We start from the raw sequence: 18788 nt of genomic DNA on the forward strand, positions 1-18788 counted from the left end.
TTCATCCATTTGCTCTTTTGTTTGGGGGAGTCACCGGGGAAGCCTTGGTAGCACGGTAAGCCAATCAATAATAGGCAAAGCTGTAAAGCCACTCCCCCTTTGGCAAAATCCGCCCAATCAGCGCGCTTCTTTCATTGCATGGGCGTGCCCATCCCCCACCCACCCCTTTGACACTGCCCTACCGAAGCTGTGTGGTTGAGCGAAGTGAATGACGTCTCTGCATTTGCGGGCCGCCGACGCAGGGCTGGGTTACCATTTTCAGAGCGAGTTTCGGGGGGGATCGTCAACATGGAGCCGGAGATGGAGGACAAAACGTTGGAGCTGATGGTAAGATTCGTTTCGATGTGGCATCCTGGACGCTCGAGGTGTTCAGTATCGTGTTAATATTGAGGGGAAGCGCCGAGGCTCGATTCGACGGCCGGATGAGCTGAAAGCGGCTTGTCGGGAGAGGTGGAGGAGAAAGGAGGGGGGGGGGGGGGGACCAGAAATCAGAGGGAGGGCCTGAAATTATCGATACATTTAGCTAAGAATGCTCCGGATACTGATCGGATTGATAAACAACAGCTAGACATCGACATCTGATAAATGTAAAACATGTGTTCTTTTGGCTAAATTCGGTAAACAGCGGGGTAAACCAAAGGCTGATGTGTAGTCGTCGGCCGAAGACAGCCGATGATTCTCGGGGCAGCGTTCACTGCGGTGACGCTGCGCCACTCTAACTGGGCCCTGCCTGATACTTAGCCGTCCAGCTAACACTGGCTACAAGGCGATGAACCACGTCAATTTACGGGAATGTTATTTTATGTAGTTTATGTGAAGACAGACCTATACGGTGGTAGATGTGTGGAGTGGTCGAGCAGCTTCCACAACACAACGGAAGGCAGCTAAAATCGCAACAATGTGCTGCTCGTCTGTTTATATTTTTAAAGTGCGTAGAAGGAAGTGTATTGCTTTTTCATTCACATAGCATTACCACGATTAGCGGGGTAGCAATTAGCTAAATAGCTAGCATGGTAAAAACGCTAACTTGACAGCCATTTCCATATCAAAACAGTCAATTGGTCAGAGTAGTAAAAGCTCTTTTGTTTACCAGAAACGCAAACTATCATTTATAATACTGTTTTTGTTCACAGACGGTTAGATTTGGTCCTCAGGCAACTTAGTTTTCGTGTTCAATTATCAGCTATCGCGACAAGCTAGCTAGCTAGGCTAATGTTAGCTTACGAATGGCTAATATTAACATTACAGGGGTCAAAGTGGTCGTAAGGAAGACGTCAATTAAGACGAGGCGCTCGTGTGTTTTGTCAATGAACTTAATAGTTGTTATAGTTAAGAGTTCGCACTAGTTTGGTCGGTATTCACACTTCATTTATATATGATCACATACAGTCCTCAGTTTCTCCAACACACAAATAAATTGTATTGTTATACAGTATCAAAATAGTAAGTTAGGCCTCTGAAATAAAACCTTTTTATATTGTTTAGTTGATAATATGGACCAGACATATCCAGCGTGACTGAGCGATCAGTTCCTATTGTTGCTAAAGGGTCATATACACAATCACAATAGATGTTTATAGACCATGAATAACCATCGCTGAAAGTAATTAAATGCTAGTATAGAGTCAAATTATTAATGGAGGAGGTCAGTGGATTACTGTGAAGACAGAAATAATGAATAATTGGTAATAAATACACTGCTTGTCAAATGTTTGTCTGATCTGTATTGTGGCCTTTAGATCAAAATACATAATATAAGCATGATACATAATATACAAATATATGTAAATACATAACATAAATGTACCCAAAGTGCTTACACTGCCATAGAGTAAGATATACATCTCGAAATGATATATTAAGTGTGACAAATTGTTAATCTGATGAGAGCACATACTATATGTAACCATGGATTTCTACATCTCATTTATTTCCGTGCACTGAATGATTGTACATATTAAAACTGAGGAAAGACTTGTGAAGCGTTTTGGGTCAGAAATCTTACAGGCCCACAGAAAAGTTTGATTCTCGTCTGGGTTGTGTTTGTTTGTTTTATTTAATTTTATTTTTTTGTCCCAGTGTTTATTCACTAACCACTCATGAGAGTGGGGATGGCAGAACAGTGGGTGGGGTTTCTGTCAAAACAAGAGTGTCAATAATTGACAATTAATCCCATTGCCCCCCCCTCTCCTCTACCTATCCCCTCCCAGTTCATGTCTAATAATGCTTCTGTGTGTATGTTTATCAGTCTGTATCTTGTGTGTGAAGGAGTGTGTGTTCCTGCGCTCACTGTGCCAATGTGTGTGTAGCTCTAATACTGGTTTTTCCCCTCACTATTCCCCCCACCTCCTCCCTTCTTCTTCTCTCCTCACTTTTAATGGTTACACACCTACATCCTCATGAATCCCCACCAAACCTCACTTATTTATTTATCCATTATTTTTGTATTCTTGCACTTTTCCACACTCCCAACTATTCTATTCCCCCACACAAACTTCTCACCACTTCCATCCATATGTCAATTCATTAATCCATCCATTCAATCATCTCCTTTGGTATCCTCCTCCCAATTTCCCTCATCAACCCCCCCCCCCCCCCCCCCCCTCGCCCTCCTCTTTTCCTTTACTTCCCATCTCTGGTCTCTCGCTCTTCCCTTTCTCTTCCTCCCTCACCCTGTCCACTTCGTTCTCCTCCTCCCTTCCTCCCTTCCTCTCTCTCTTTCACACAGTGCTCTGTGCCTCGCTCTCTCTGGCTGGGCTGCTCCTCGGTGGCTGAGAGTTTGTGTGCACTCAGGTGCCTGCAGAGCATCCCCTCCACCCGGGCTCACAACCAGGTTCTGCCTATCTCCTCTTTAATTCTGCTGCTCCTCCTCCTTTCCCTCCCTCCTCCCTCGCCATCTCCACACCTTTTCACTTTTCTTCGCCCACTCCACACGACTCCTCATACCACCTCTGTGCGGACAGCATCCACCCCCCCTCCCTCCCCCCTCACCCTCCTACCTCCTCACCTTCCGTTGTCCTTTCCTCCCTGTTGGAAGCACACTGCTCTCAGGTTCTTCTCTGGTGCGTCCTCCGGCTCTCTCTGCTTTAAACAGAATTGTAGCTTTATAAACTATAATTGACTTCTTTGTAATCATGTCAAATCACAGTTCTTGCAACTAAATTAGGCCCTAGAACACTGAGAACAGTGATTGTGTCCTGTAATGAAGAGTTTTACCATCAGATGGGTTTGAATAGATCATTTCCTTCTTACATTGTGAGTGGAGGAAGGATGCAGAGGGTACCAGAGAATAACCCAGCACTGAGGAGTAATGATTTCTCCCCTTCTACCTGGAGGTGTGAGGGCCGAGGTGGGGGGTCTTCCTTCAAGCTCTGAGAGGCTACATGCTTGCTTGCCTGCCTGCCTGGCCAAATCTGGTCTGTCTGTTTTTATCGCTCCTTCCTTCTCTCTTTTTTTTCTGCTCTGCATGACCATCAACACCAGCAAGCCCATCCTGGCTTCCTGTCTTGTCTGCTTTGTTCTTAGTACCTGACCTTTTTTGTTTGTTTGTTTGTGTGGTTGTGTCAGTGGCAACCACTGAGATGTTCTATGTTGGTTTTGGCCAATATCCAAATGAGGCAGCTTTACTAAGTTAGCTGGACAACTGCTCGAAGCAAAACTTGCAACAGCTCTTACTCTGATCCAAATTTGAGGGGGATCTTCTGGGTTTCATTTAGAGAGGAATATCTGGATAGATTAATAATCTTGTTTTGTAAGACAGGCCACAGATAGAGACCACCAACTTCAACTCTTTGACCTCTGGAGTAGCACCAAAAGATAAGCTATTACAGTATGTAGACAGACAGGCCTCTATTCTAGCATTTTTGCTTACACAGCCATTTTTGAAGACTGACCTTGGTTCAGTCATCACCTACACACACACACTCACACACATGCAATAGCATTGACCCTTTCCCAGGTGAAGGCTGTGTGTCCCATTTCCCCAAATTTGTTTTTGAAACTATCTGGGAACAGAAATGATATATTGTTAGAAAAACTGCAAATGGTTCAAATTTAAGAGTGAATCTGTAAACTGTAATAATGTGTTTGTGCCTTTTTAGTGTGTTTCTGGGGTAGTAATGCTCTGAGAGTTTGTAGTACATGTTTAAAAGAATCTTCATAGTTAAAGGCTACGCTATTTTGATTAAAAATGTTAATTTAACAGTATGGGAACGGTATGTTAATTCATGATGGCCTCCTTATATCAGTGATCCAGTGTATTTTCAGTTACCAACTGAAACCAGTAGACACTAAACCTCCTAAAAGGACAGCAGGTCTCTATGTTGGTGTTATGGATATAATGATGAATGTAAGATAATAATTTTGCTGCCGGAAGAACAGTTTACTGCTATGAGGAACCTACTATTTATGAAGTGTGTCAGATAAATCTGGCAGATAACAATGATAATGACATAAATTGTTAAAGTGTTAAGAGCACAGTTGAATAGTCAGCTTCTCACTCTAGTGTCAATAAGTAATTTGTGCATTACCCCTTTTGTTGTTAGAACGATTCAAGTTAGTCTAGCATGTTTGCAGTGCACTTGTAACATGACTCAAATCATTGTAAGACTTAAGTCAAGCTAGAAATAGTCGGGATCTGATTACCTCCCAGTTTTTTCTATCCTCTGTATGTGCAGTAAGGCTACTATCTGATTTTAGTTTCATTACATTCATGCCTGAGCTGCTGCCAGTGACATACCCAAGATGCTGCAGTTTAAACTACTTAGCCCACATCACAGACAAGCAAGCAGATAGATTCCTTTTGTTGCAGTGCTCTTGTTTTTTTCACTCCATGTGTGTATGTCTGTGAGTGTGTATGTGTGTGTGTATGTCTGTGTGTGTGTGTGTGTGTGTGTGTGTGTGTGTGCACGGGTGTTTGTGCGCGCACGCCTCAGAAGTCATGATGGTTACCCTTCCTTGGCTGTGTTTGTGGCACTCTTGTGTCCAGCGCTATCCACACCGCTGCCCTGGCTCTCACAGTGCCTTTAACACACACACACACACACACACACACACACACACGCGCAAAGAGAATAAAACACTAACCCACGCCGTATCTTTGTTTTGTCCTTTGTCCACAGAACACATCAGGGATGGAGTCACAGAACCTCGTGGACGATCTGTCGCCAAAGAAGAATACAGTTCTCAAGGTGTGTGTATGTGTGTGCTTGTGCTTATTTTTGTGTGGGTGATCAGTTTGTGTATAGTTGATCCATGAACACAGTTTGGTGGAAAAAGTGTGGGATCTGCATCTCAGCTTATTTAAATTGATTTTAACTCTTCAACATGTATATACTGTGTTGGAGAGATGCACAGCTTCTCAAATGTGTGCCTTTTTATTCAAATCCCGCAGCCAAGCCAACTCTTTGAGGATGGTCATTTAAAGGTTAAAGCCTTTGCCTTCAAAATCTTTTAAATTCAACAGAACAGTAGATATGAATATATAGTTGGTTCATAGCATAGTGTAAATATCAGCATGTTCCATTCAGGTCTCTATTTAAGTAAAACTCACACTGATGTTGACAAATACTGTGGACATGAACATTTATTTAAAAAAATAAATAAATCTGTTCCTGTTCTCACACACACACACACACACACACATGTCCTCACCACTGGTATCTAGTGGTTTAACAGGCTCCTCTTGATCCGGTACATGAACTGTCTTATAGCAATACAGCAACTTTCAGTTTCAGTCCCCATTTTATCCACCACATGCATTTCAGTAATGGAAAAATGAGTCAAAAGTGTTTGTAGTGGTTTTGTTTTTATGAAACTAAATTTAACAATTCTTAACTGTGGTAGCAAGATTTGAAATGAAATAGTTTTTTGTTTTTTTTTAAATATTTGACATAATTTTGAATTTCAGCTTTTGCCATGCTGTGGCAGTAATGATGCATTGGCCCAGCAGATTTCAATTATGCACACACTCTACAAGTGACGCCACCAGCTAACAGAAAAATTCCTTTCACAGCTGACATGAATGTAATGTACAGATAATGAAACAGAACGCACCAATAGGATTGATCCCACTGCACTTCCCGTTCAAAACGTGCCTGTTCGGAACGAGTCGGTTGCTTCAACGCATAAAAAATAAATACAGTTGATGTGAGGTGTGACTGAGTATTTACACCAACAACATGAAAGACACTAACATTCTATTATAAACAGATGTTAAGTACTGTTATAGTGAATCTTTTCTCATTTCAAGTAATATAAGGGCTGCTTTTAAAAAATAAAATGCATAACAGAGAGCTTTTGAAAAAATGTGCATCCTAAAATAAAGTGATTATTTTCTGTGCCTTTTAGTTTGGATTTGAGTGGGTATGTTTGCTCAAAAGATTTGTGCTTTGTCTGTAGTGGCGCTTCATAATCGCCCACGGTCCTCGGAACATATGAGACATACTGGTTTTGAAACTGCGCGTGGGAAGAAGGAACATGTAAGAGTCTGTACATTCTTGATTAAAAGCTCTGTTTTCGCTGTCTACTGTTCTCTTTTTAGAGCGCGCCATGTAATTTTCTCCCGACTGTATTTTCTCTCGACTCATCTCTCCCCGTGTGTGTGCGTGCACGTGTGTGCGCAGCGTCAAGGCTAGAAAAGCTGGCACCAGTTAAAATAGATACGCTCCGTCATTTAATTTATCGGTTATTTCGCTCATCCAAATGAACCGCCCGTGGGAAGAATGAACATATAAGTGAGTCTGTCCATTCTTGATTAAAAGCTCTGTCTTCGCTGTCTACCTTTCTCTTTTTAGAGCACGACATGTGATTTCCCCAACTTGTATTTCTCTCATCTCGTCAGCCCTAAAGTCCTGCCTCGCTGCTGCAGAGCTGAGTGGCTCGCTGTTCGCTTGTTTATTCAAAGTTTATTAATATTAAATGTGTTGCGTGCTCAAACTGAACCAAATTCAACACTGCATGTCCGTGGGTCCTGAGCAATACACCCGCCAAGTGTGAAGTCGATCGGATGAACGGTTGTCAAGATATGCAAAGGACAGACAGACAGAGTCCTTCCTTTATTTTGTTTATCTCTTTAATGATTCTTAATCTAACATAATTGATTTTTTTTAATAAATCTGTTGTTGTACTCCTGCTCTTCACAGCTTAGTAATGGTCCTGTTGTGGGGTCCCGCAAGCGTCCGTCAGAGGGGAACTATGAGAAGGAAAAGGAACACTGCATCGCCCTGTTTGACCAGTGGTCGGAGGCCGACCAGGTGGAGTTTGTCGAGCGCTTGATCTCCCGTATGTGCCACTACCAGCACGGCCACATTAACTCCTACCTCAAACCCATGCTGCAGAGGGACTTCATCACTGCGCTCCCAGGTACAAATACAGATGTTTGTACTGAATGCTCCAGCGTGAGCTCATCCTCCTGACTCAATGTTGTAGTTTTTTACTGATTTCCCCACAGAAAAATCAATTTTTTTTTTTTTTTTTAAAGGAGTATATCAATTCAAAGTGATTTTCATCCAGTTCTTACAAAAGTTGTTTGGTACTGAAAGAAGACCATTAATATTTTAGCTTATGGTAAACAGTTCCCTCTTGCAGTGAGCATAGAAAAAACTACAGATGCTACAAATGTTGTTTCTAAAGTTTCCACCAGTTTTTTGTATTATTGTATTTCTTTTATCTGATTTTTTAAATATTGAAAATACACACTAATGCATTCCTGAATTTATTATAAAAAACAAAAACTGAAAGTAATGAGCCCTAGGCACAGAAAAAAAAAAGGCAAGATGAAATCCTTTTAATTTTGCAGCAAACACTTGCTCACCCCTTCCTCTTCCTCCCTACAGCCCAAGGCTTGGATCACATAGCAGAGAACATCCTGTCTTTCCTGGATGCACGCTCGCTGTGCTCGGCAGAGCTGGTGTGTAAGGAGTGGCAGAGGGTCATCTCTGAGGGTATGCTGTGGAAGAAGCTCATTGAACGCATGGTCCGCACTGACCCACTGTGGAAAGGCCTGTCCGAGAGACACCAGTGGTAAGAACGCACCTACACGTTTACTCACACACACACACACACACACACACACATAGAGGTTGCTATCCTACTTTTGTTTTACATGAAGAGGTAAAAATGGCCGACATCAACAGTTTGGATGCACTTTCTCATTCAAGAATGGGAAGGTGTGTCCAAACTTCTGACTGGTACTGTAGTATGAAGGAAAGTCAGAGGAAGGAGGAAGGAGGAAGACAGGTTGTGTTAGGTTGGGTCTGGGTTTAAGGGTTTGGGGTTTTTTTTTCCACCTACAATAGACGTTCACTATTGTCGGTGGAAAAAAAAAAACCCAGTGCACACAAAGCAGCTGTCACTCATAATATTTTTCTTCCCTCAGGGAGAAATATCTCTTCAAGAACCGCACGGCAGAAGTCCCACCCAACTCCTACTATCACTCCCTTTATCCCAAGATCATCCAAGACATAGAGGTAAGAGAAACGATTTTCAGTATTAACTGAACACTTTTTTTTTTTTTTTTTTTTTTTTTTTTTTAGATTTTAGTAATTTTGTTCAGCTTTCAATATTGCGTCAGACATTATTTTCCTTCCTTGTTTGTAATGGCACTTTGCCATCTGCAGGGACTGTTTCATAGTATCTCACAGACTCTCTTAACCCTGTAGTATAATCTGAGCTCTCTCTATACAGTGTATATACATCACTGATCTGCACATATCTTATTGATTGGCCTTAAAAGGGTCTAATTTGACTAAATATTCCACTGGATAATTTAATCATGTTTTAATAAGTAGCAAGTTTATTCTCACATTTGCAACCACATGTCTTGGTGTTACAGTGTTATTCTAATCCCACGACCACTTTCCACCTCGCTAGATCTCACATCTGTTTCTGTCCCTTCTTAATAACATTACATTATATGATATTTGCCTTCATCTTCTCCCCCTTACGGTGCTTCTCTTTTTAGTCTTTGGAGGCCTCCTGTGTTAGTGTCTCATTGTTTCTTCTTCTTCCCTCCAGACTATTGAGGCTAACTGGCGATGTGGCAGACACAACTTGCAGAGGATTCAGTGTCGCTCAGAAAATAGTAAAGGGGTTTACTGTCTCCAGTACGACGATGACAAGATCATCAGTGGCCTTAGGGACAATTCCATCAAGGTACGTTGGTTTTAAGTTTAAAACGTCTAGGACAGTAGTCTGAGTTCACTGAAATGATGACTTGAAGTTTATTATTTTTGCCGCTGTGCTCTGCCACCTATTTGTGTTTCTGGTTCAGTACTACCTCAGAGGTGTGTAGAGTGGTTTTGGCAGGTTTTGATTTACAAATTAATTATTTCCTTAGATTGAAATGTAAAATTGATGACTCCTGCCATCGAGTAGAGGAGCTCCTGAAAATCAAAAATGTGTTGCCCCGAATAAAAGCTGATATCTGTATGACTGTATGCAAATCAGCAGGTTATGAGAGCGCCATCAGAACTCGTCCATTTAGTTAGTTAGAAGTAGATTAACTTGTTAACAGAACAATAATTTTATAAGTAAAGCACCGGAGTCATGTTTTAGTTTGTGCAAAACGAATGATTGATTACCAGATCTCCTACTGGTAACATATAAACATTAGCACACTTGAATTTGACATTGTTTAATAAATATTTATTAAGTTAAGTTGTTTTTTCCTGTTGCTGAGGCAGTGAAAACATACTGTAGTCATGTATCAGTGTGTCCTACTGGCCCAAACTGACATGTAGGAGTAATTAAGATTGATCCCACTAGTGCTAAGCACCAGCAGTAAAGCAAGCCAAAAAGGTTGGCTATGAGCAGGACATGCGTGGTGTGTGCGTGTGTGTGTGTGTGTGTGTGTGTGTGTGGGGTTGTTTCCAGCTACCTGCATTAGCGTATTTATGAATTGAATCTTTTCTTGGGCTCAGTATGGCTCATCATCTTATTGTCTGTGGCGCTGGGCTAAACCAGCAGACACTGAGACAGAACACAAGTGAATTATAGGATAAAAGGGCTCAGCTCCAGACCCGTTGTGTGTTCCACTTATCTGTCTGGCCTGGGAGAAGAGGAGAAGATGATGAAGAGGAGGGGAGGGTAGAGGGAGGAGAAGAGTGGATTTGTCTTCTTATTGTTCTGGAGGAGGCTGACGCACACTCAGGGAAGAGCTGAATGGCTCTTTAGGTACACAGAGCTCAGCACGGCAGAGGGGGAAATGGGGCATGAACAGTTCATGAACACTGCAGCTAGAAAAGGCCATTATTAGCATGACCCAAATCTGCAACCTTTTCAAAACCACTTATTTATTCCTCCTCTTCTGTGTGCCACTCTGTCCATATGTCTCTCACCCTCTGCTTCACTTGTCTTCCTCCCGCCTCTTCCTCCTGTCTTTCCTGCTCATAGATCTGGGATAAACAGTCTCTGGAGTGTCTGAAGATACTGACCGGTCACACAGGCTCAGTGTTGTGCCTGCAGTATGATGAGAGGGTCATCGTCACTGGGTCTTCTGACTCAACTGTCAGGTATGAAACACATCTTGTTATAGATGCAACACACTGTGTGTTTGGAGCAGGAACCCAAACTGTGTCAGCAAGATTAAAAATTATTCCAATTACTGTTGATTACACTATCTGTCTGGACGACTTGACAGGATTTACTGTACAGCTGTGTCAAACTGTCACAGTCATTGTCCTCATTTACTAACCTATTTATAGTTTGAACACCAGAGGTGGAAAGTAGTATAAGTAAAGTACATTTACTTAAGTACTGTACTTAAGTACAATTTGAGGTACTTGTACTTTACTTGAGTATTTCCATTTCTACTTTATACTTTCTACTCCACCACATTTATTTAACAGATTTAGTTACTTTTCAGATGAAGATTTGACACAATGGATAATATAACAAGCTTTTAAATTACAATACATTGTTAAAGATGAAACCAGTGGTTTCCAACCTTTTTGGCTTTTGACATCTTACAAAAAGCAGTGTGTAGTCAGGGTCACATTTCACATGTCTGTGAGTTGTTAACAGCTCCACCAAATACTGATTTTTCCCTCTAAACTTGGTTTAATTTCAGTAAATTTTCAAATGATCCAATATTTCACCAAAAATCAAAGATTAGAGAAAAAGTCAGAAACTGAAAACAGATTTGTGTATCAGAACTTTGTTTTTTCTTCTTTCCTCTCCTATTAATCATTTCACGACCCCTCAGATTTATCTGGTGACCCTCTGGAGGGGCCCGACCCCTAGGTTGGGAACCACTGGACTTAACTAGTTAACTGTGTATAAAGTAGTTCATACTAGCTCCACCTGCAGCAGCTACAACAGTAACATGCTGCTCTAACACTGATGCTTCAGTATGTTTTTTATTATTGAAGTTTTTTATTTAACTTTTCAATATATACAAAACATAATGAAACACAAGACCACTTGTTACAGTAAATCAATGAAAAATAAGTAACAGGAGAAAACAAAACAAAATAAATCCAGGCAAACATAATTAACTACAAGTCCAGTAAGAAACTGAGCTGAGGAGACAAATGAAGAATTAAAAAATGAGGAGGCACCATCTATCAATAAATGGGGAAGCATATTTTCCTTTAAAAAAAAAAAAACAACAAAAAAAATTAGGAATATTTACTTCCTGTTAGGTTTGATGCTTCAGTATTAACAGTCTAATGATGTCATGTATAATAATATATCAGAGGGACGAAACAAGTACTTTTACTTGTAATGGAGTATTTTACATTGATGTGTTGGTACTTTTACTTAAGTAAAGGATCTGAATACTTCTTCCACCACTGTTGAACACAATGTAAAACCTTGATTCACCTTGACAACATATTGAGAAAAAATAGACAAAATACTTTTTTTTTTTCTTTTTTTTTTTTTTTTTTTATCCTCACACACACCCTGACTGCTATACATTTATATTTTCTAGCACAACAGTCCGTAACCAGTGCAAACCGATGCAGCTTCTGTTTTTTTTCCTTGTAGGATATTTTTCATATTTCTTCCTGGGTTGAATACATCACTTAAGATCTTGATGTAAAATACACGTGTTCCAAAAATATACTCCAAAAAATACTACGTTTTGAAAACTGAACTTTTAGAAAATTAAGACTTAATTTCTCTGAAACGTATCATCTTAACTGTATTACACCAAGCTCTTCTAAACATTATACTGTAGGTTACTGTACAATATGATGCTACTCTGAGAAACGCACCACCCACCATTTCACAGTTGCCTACATTATACAGTAACTGCCTTCACAAATCTAACCAAAATAGTTTACGCTGCTTTAGGTCACTGCCCAACTCACAGCTGGAGTATAAGAATATTGAAGTTTATTGTTTCATATTTAGTTAGATTTACTATCATTACAAGAGCTAGTGGAGTATGTTATATAGCAGATATTTAATATTTGTGTGTGTGTGCGTGTGTGTTGACACTTGCTTGGCTACTGCACACAGAAGCTCAATATTAATTCTCTTATTACTTCACACTTTAGCCGTACTTGCTGGGCGGTATCCAAGGAAAGTGTGACTTCACTTCCTTAGCAACAGCGTGACAGGCACTTTGTTTGTAGGTTTGGCTGTCAGCTTTTCCAGAGTGTTCTGTATTTAATTCGCAAAACCCAGCGGTGCAGTTCAGTAACATGTTCTTCACAGCCATATGTGTGTGAACTCTGAGTTATTCTCCATTGTAAAACTAATAAACATAATTCTCTCTCATGTCTCCATTGTTTCCCTTTTTCCTTTGCTCCCATTACATATCTTTTCCACTCTCCGTCTTCAACCTTCTTTTCTTTCGTTTTGACCGCTCTTCCCGCTGTCCCCATCTTTAATTTTTCTTTCCTACTCGCCCCTTCCTGCTATCATTTTCCACTTTTCTCACCCCCTTGTCATTTCTTTCCTTTGTCTCACACCTCCCCCTCCTCTCATTCAACATTTTCACTCCCGCTCCGTTCCACTTTTTCTTTTCCTCCTCCTCGCCTCTCTCTCTCTCACCTTTGCCCTCGTCATTCGGCCACACCGTCATCTCTCCTTACTCCTGTTTTCTCATCCTCCCGTTTCCCTCCATCTCTCTCTTCCTCTGCAGGGTGTGGGAGGTGACGACGGGTGAGGTACTGAACACACTGATCCACCACAACGAGGCAGTGCTTCACCTACGCTTCGCCAACGGCCTGATGGTCACTTGTTCCAAGGACCGCTCAATCGCCGTCTGGGACATGGCCTCTCCGACTGACATCAGCTTACGTCGTGTCCTGGTAGGACACCGGGCTGCTGTCAACGTGGTCGACTTTGACGACAAATATATCGTGTCCGCCTCAGGGGACCGCACCATCAAGGTAAAAAAGATCTAAGAGCGTGATTTCTAGAGAAACATTTCTAACAGTTGCTGCAGGGTAGAGTTTTATTAAATGTTATTTATCTAATAAAGTTTGGAGCAGACAGGCTTTTTTCATATTTACACAGCCTGCTGTGGTAGTTCAACAGACTAGACAGTGTTTCTCATTAGATTGCTCTATCCAGATTTTTACTGCAAATCCAGAAGTCAAACCAGGAACCCTCTGCTTCTCCATATTTACTGTAAAAGGACCCAGTGATGGCCAACTTGCAATGTGATACAACAGAAGTTGTTTTGAGGGGGTGAATTATGAGGACAAAGATACACTCAAAGACTGTACAAATGTCACCTTGATCTGTTGAACAAACAAATAAGTCTTAGTGGTTTCAGCGTGTTTACTTTACTGGTCATTATTTTACAAAGCTTTCTTTGTTGTCCTCCTGCAGGTATGGAGCACCAGTACCTGTGAGTTTGTGCGCACTCTAAATGGTCATAAGCGGGGCATCGCCTGTCTACAGTACCGGGATCGCCTGGTTGTCAGCGGCTCATCTGACAACACAATCCGGTATGTTTACCCTACACCATCTTATTTCAACCACAAAGTTGTTGTACACAAAAGCTGTTAGCTGTCTATTAAATAGGTATATGATTAATATGTTATGTAATATCTGTAGGAATGTCCCAATCAACTTTCTCTGGCCGCTATTCAAGTCCTTTAATATTTGCTATCTGCTGATACCGAGTCCAATCCTATACTAACATTTACATAGCAGCAGGATATTTTGATCTAAAAGGAAACTTCAACCGTCATTGTATCATCACAATGTGGGTAGTATATGCAAATGAACAGTCTTTCACTTCCTTCTATGTTGCCTTTACCCAGAACTCCCTGCTGGTTTCCCAGCAGTAGTCTGCCAGGCGACGTAAAATGCGTCATCCAGCGGACTTTGGAGATCTGCCTTAGATTACAAACTATGTTTCCGTATTTTCTGTAGTGGTGCCTTCAAGGACGGTAAAATGTGGGTCTCCCAAAACACTTCCGGCCATCATGTTACACAAATGAAAGGGAACAGCAGACACTAAAATATCATAATATTAAATACTTAAAAATATCACTATATTTGGAAGAAAACTAGTTTCATGATACGAGGCTGAATATTGCGCTGTTGAATCAGACTCAAGAGTGTGGAGGACGAAGCAACCACCAGAGCTGAGCTACAGCCGCAGCCTGACACATGAACATCAGCTGCTGAGTTTCTCTGTGACAACAGCTACACAACGAAACAACTAGCTTTACAGTATAATGTCAGAGCAGAGATGTGGCACTACTACTACAACTTATGTGGCCAAATATCACGCTGTGTAAAAACATAAAACAGATTATTGCGGAGAAAGTAACCACCAGAGCTACGGCACAGCTGCAGCCGAAATAGAGGCGATGCAGCCGGCGTAGCTTTGCAGCATCAACCGGCGCCCATCAGGTGATGATCGTCAGAGAAAATGGGAACAGAACAGAAAACTTTGCTGTGTTTTGGTAAACCTGACTTTGTTTTTTGACAGAATATTATATCGGACTTTGCCAACTCTGAGTACAGTACAGAACAGAATAGCGACTGCATGTTACCTGTAAGTTGTGGGCGGCTACATTCAGGTTTGACCACAATCCAGTCTGGCTCATCGTCGTCCACAGTTTGTAAAAGAAACAGCATTTACTTGTACACTGTTTCGATATATCCAGACTTGATGAGGAAAAACGTTTTGTAAATGAAAATAAGCCTCAGTAAAGAGATACAACGCTGCACTAACTTTGACTTTGGTGCTAATCTGGCCCTAAACACACCGTGAGTAGCTCACTTGAAGCTCATTGGACAAGATTCGTGCAATGCATTCTGGTTGTTGTAGGATTCCCCCTTAAGAGCGGTATGGGGAACCTACACATTTTTTCCTTCGTTTTCTATAGTCATAGGGCAGAAACGTCCTAGTTTTATGAAATATCACATTCACAGAGGTGAATTTTTCCTTTTTAATATTTATCTGCCACATTGAAATAGGTGAATCCTTCTGACTTTGGCAAGTTTAACTAGAGAATGCAAATCCTAAAAGTGAGACTACAGACACACCAACATGAAAAGAGAACACAAACCCCACAACAAACAGACAATTAAAATTTTGGCCTGTCATGAAGTCGCTCACAGAATTAACTTTCATTAGTAACAACTGATATGATCTGTTGGCGTCAACGTTTGTCAGTTTGAAGTGATGGTCAACGTCAACTAAAAAGTGAGAAGCTGCTGGCTGAACATTTTGTACACCGCTACTCTTCACCAGTGAGAAAGAGAGAGAGTCTGAGTTTAGTGAATTCATATATTTTGCGCCAACTTGGATGTCAGAATTCAGTCGCTTTCCCTGATGTGCTGCAACACTCGCAGGCTGAAGTGGACAAAACACAGCAGAGTATTGTGATGAAAGGATTTATATGCTTTATTTTAGGCAACAGCGATCCTTTCAAATAAGCCTGGATCTGTTCAGGATATCTCTAAATATTTGTATTAAAATGTACAATGTTGAAATCACTTTATGCAAGAAGATTGGCAGTTTATTTTAACATCAAAGTGGATCTCTTATCTAGAGGCTGAAAAACACTTTCCATCATGACATTTTATTAAGCAATAACAATCCTGCTGTTAAGTGTCATTGAAATATTTGACTACTTAAAACTGTATAAACAGTGCAGGGACTTTATCTCTCTATTTATTTACTACTTCTTCTCTTCCTGCAGGTTATGGGACATAGAGTGTGGGGCGTGTTTGCGAGTGCTGGAGGGTCACGAGGAGCTGGTGCGCTGCATTCGCTTTGACAACAAGAGGATTGTCAGCGGCGCCTACGACGGGTGAGTCTCATACACACACACACACATACTCACAGTTTTATGCACAGAGGCACAATTTGTTTCTGACTTAGTGTCATATCATGTTTCTCTCTTCAGTAAGATCAAGGTGTGGGACCTGCAGGCAGCCCTGGACCCACGAGCCCCTGCCAGCACACTATGTCTGCGCACTCTAGTGGTGAGTATCCCCCTGCTGCTAAGTGTCTTCAGCTGCAGCTCCTCTAAAGGACCTCAGATATTATAAAAATCTGTGTAGGGGAAAAAACCAGCTAACTTCTTAGTGAAATACAAAGTGGTTGTTCTTTCCACTTAAGGGTTTTTATGATTGATTTCACTTCTTCTAACATCTATCTTGATGCTGAGGATATATCAAGATGATATTAAAGAGAAGTAAAGAATTAACACTACAGCAATAAATCATACCTTCATGAAGCTTATAATGTTCACTTTTTGTTGAAACTGTTTTAGAGAGGCGTTGATGGTCATTTTGGAGGCTGTAGTTTGTGGTTCTGTTGTGTATTTCATTAAAGAGGATTATAAAATATTTAGTCTACCCTCTACGATGTAAATTGGGTGGACAAAATATCAGAAACCCACCTAAAAATGTAAATGATGACACCACAAATCTCCATCTCAGTCTTATCGCAGTCTGTGGTCTGGCTGTAGTCGAAAATGATTCATTGTGTGTTTTTCAGGAGCACTCTGGCCGCGTGTTCCGTCTGCAGTTTGATGAATTCCAGATCATCAGCAGTTCTCACGACGACACCATTCTGATCTGGGACTTCCTGAACGTCTCGACCAATGGCCAGTCAGAGGGACGGTCTCCCTCCCGCACCTACACTTACATTTCTAGATAGCAGGTACAAACTCTACAAATGTGTATATGTCATGTTTATGTCTGCATTACACATGAGGTTGTGTGTGTGTGTGTGTTTTTGTATAGCTGGTAGAATCATATTCAGTCAGTATGTTGACGCTCAGTGTGTGACTGCAGGCTTCTTTCTTGTTCCCAGGTGGCGCCATCCACCGCACCCTCTTTTGGAGAAGCCCAGGGCTGATAGGCTGATGGGTGTGTCCATCACGGAAAGGAGCCCATCTCTTCTCCTTCCTCCTCGTCATCTCTCTGTCCACCTCCCACCCCGCCCTCGCCACCTCCACCACCTCCCCCCCTGCCCGTTCTGACAGACTCCTAAGCTTGTGCCCCATTTCCCCGCCAGTCCCATTGACATGCACACACAGACATGCACACACAGGTCAACACTGATGAGGACGCCCTACTACAGAACCAACGCAACTCTCCCAAGAAGTTCACCTTCTACTACTAATTTATGTTTTGTAAAGTACACTAATGACAGTATTAATGTAGACCGTATAAGTCACAAGCTCCCCTTTGTCCCCTTTATACAAACTAAAGCAGCTTCTGCTCCTCAGTTTTCAACCCCTGCCAAAACAGGTTTCCACAGATATGGAATCGCTTATATATATATTTATATAGATATATATATATGGATATATATATATAGATATTTTACACACACACACACACACACACACACACACACACACACAGTGGCACAGTTGGACAGAGGATGACCAGAGCTGTGATGCGGGAGACAGAGACTCTTTACTCAGCTCTAGGAAAGGAGGGAAGGATGGGAGATGGAGGGAGTGAACGAGGGAGAACTGTGTCGGGGATGACCTGCATCCGCCCCCGCTCCCTCTCACTCCCTCTCACTCCTCCCTGTCTCTCTCTCTCTCTCTACCCCACCCTCCACCCCACCCCACCCCACCCCTCCCTGCTCCCTCCCCTCAAACCCCCCAGAGATGCACACTCGCTTGGAATATGGGGGCGCACACACTCAAGTTTGCGTGAGCGTGTGTTTGTGTATGTGGACTTGTGAAACGGCAGAACAGAGCAGAAGCGTCAAACAGACAGACATGCATGTGAGGTTGCCTTGGATACAGCATCCCGGTACACCTCAGCTTTTTTTTTTCTCTTTAACTCTTACTTTCTTACTGTTTTTTATTACTGTTATTTTCTAATTTTATTTGAGTATTTTGGTTCTTAGTACAAAAATCATACTAAGCGTAGTCCTCTTTCTCTTCCCCTCTTTCTCTCTTGACTGTCTTTTTCCTCATTCTTTACTCTAACTTCGACCCTTGTTCATCTGTCCCTTTCACTCCATCTTTCTCTCCCCCATCATCTACGTGCTTGCTTTGGTTATGAGAGAAGCTGGAACTCAAGAGCTCAAATTTAGCTGTAAACAGAGTTGTCTTGTCAAAAATTGTGTTGTATATTAAAAATGATTTTTTAAAGAAGAAAATGACCTTATTGTGAATAAAGTACTTGACAGTGGTGGAGTGTTGAGCCAACTGTAACATGAATGAGTGTCTAATTGTCTGTCTGTTCATGTCTGTATGTGTGTGTGTGTGTGTATGTGTGGGTGGATTTGTGCTATGCCGCCTCTCTCACTTCTGACATGTAGATACAACACTCAGCAGCGCTTTGGTTTGTTTCTTTTGTACTTCAGACCAACAGCAGCAAAGGCTGTCAGTTCC

The 18788-nt window shown here is 41.6% G+C and overlaps 1 protein-coding gene across 2 annotated transcripts; it reads left to right on the plus strand.

The window, feature by feature from the left end:
- The first annotated feature begins 171 nt into the window (after positions 1 to 171).
- On the plus strand, positions 172 to 18614 carry fbxw11a (F-box and WD repeat domain containing 11a). Of its 2 annotated transcripts, XM_044364232.1 has the most exons (14): positions 180 to 327; positions 2729 to 2833; positions 5121 to 5189; positions 7143 to 7362; positions 7836 to 8022; positions 8378 to 8468; positions 9016 to 9153; positions 10393 to 10511; positions 13094 to 13343; positions 13789 to 13907; positions 16122 to 16232; positions 16329 to 16407; positions 16925 to 17089; positions 17243 to 18614. In XM_044364232.1, exons 1-13 carry the CDS (start codon positions 289 to 291, stop codon positions 17084 to 17086), a joined length of 1689 nt encoding a protein of 562 aa, XP_044220167.1. In that variant the 5' UTR covers positions 180 to 288; the 3' UTR covers positions 17087 to 17089; positions 17243 to 18614. The 2 variants fall into 2 exon arrangements, with proteins under 2 accessions (XP_044220168.1, XP_044220167.1); XM_044364233.1 differs by lacking the exon at positions 2729 to 2833 and having other exon boundaries at positions 172 to 327.
- The last annotated feature ends 174 nt before the right edge of the window (positions 18615 to 18788 follow it).

The sequence above is a fragment of the Thunnus albacares genome, chromosome 10, assembly GCF_914725855.1.
Source record: "Thunnus albacares chromosome 10, fThuAlb1.1, whole genome shotgun sequence".
NCBI classification, from domain to species: Eukaryota; Metazoa; Chordata; class Actinopteri; order Scombriformes; family Scombridae; genus Thunnus; species Thunnus albacares.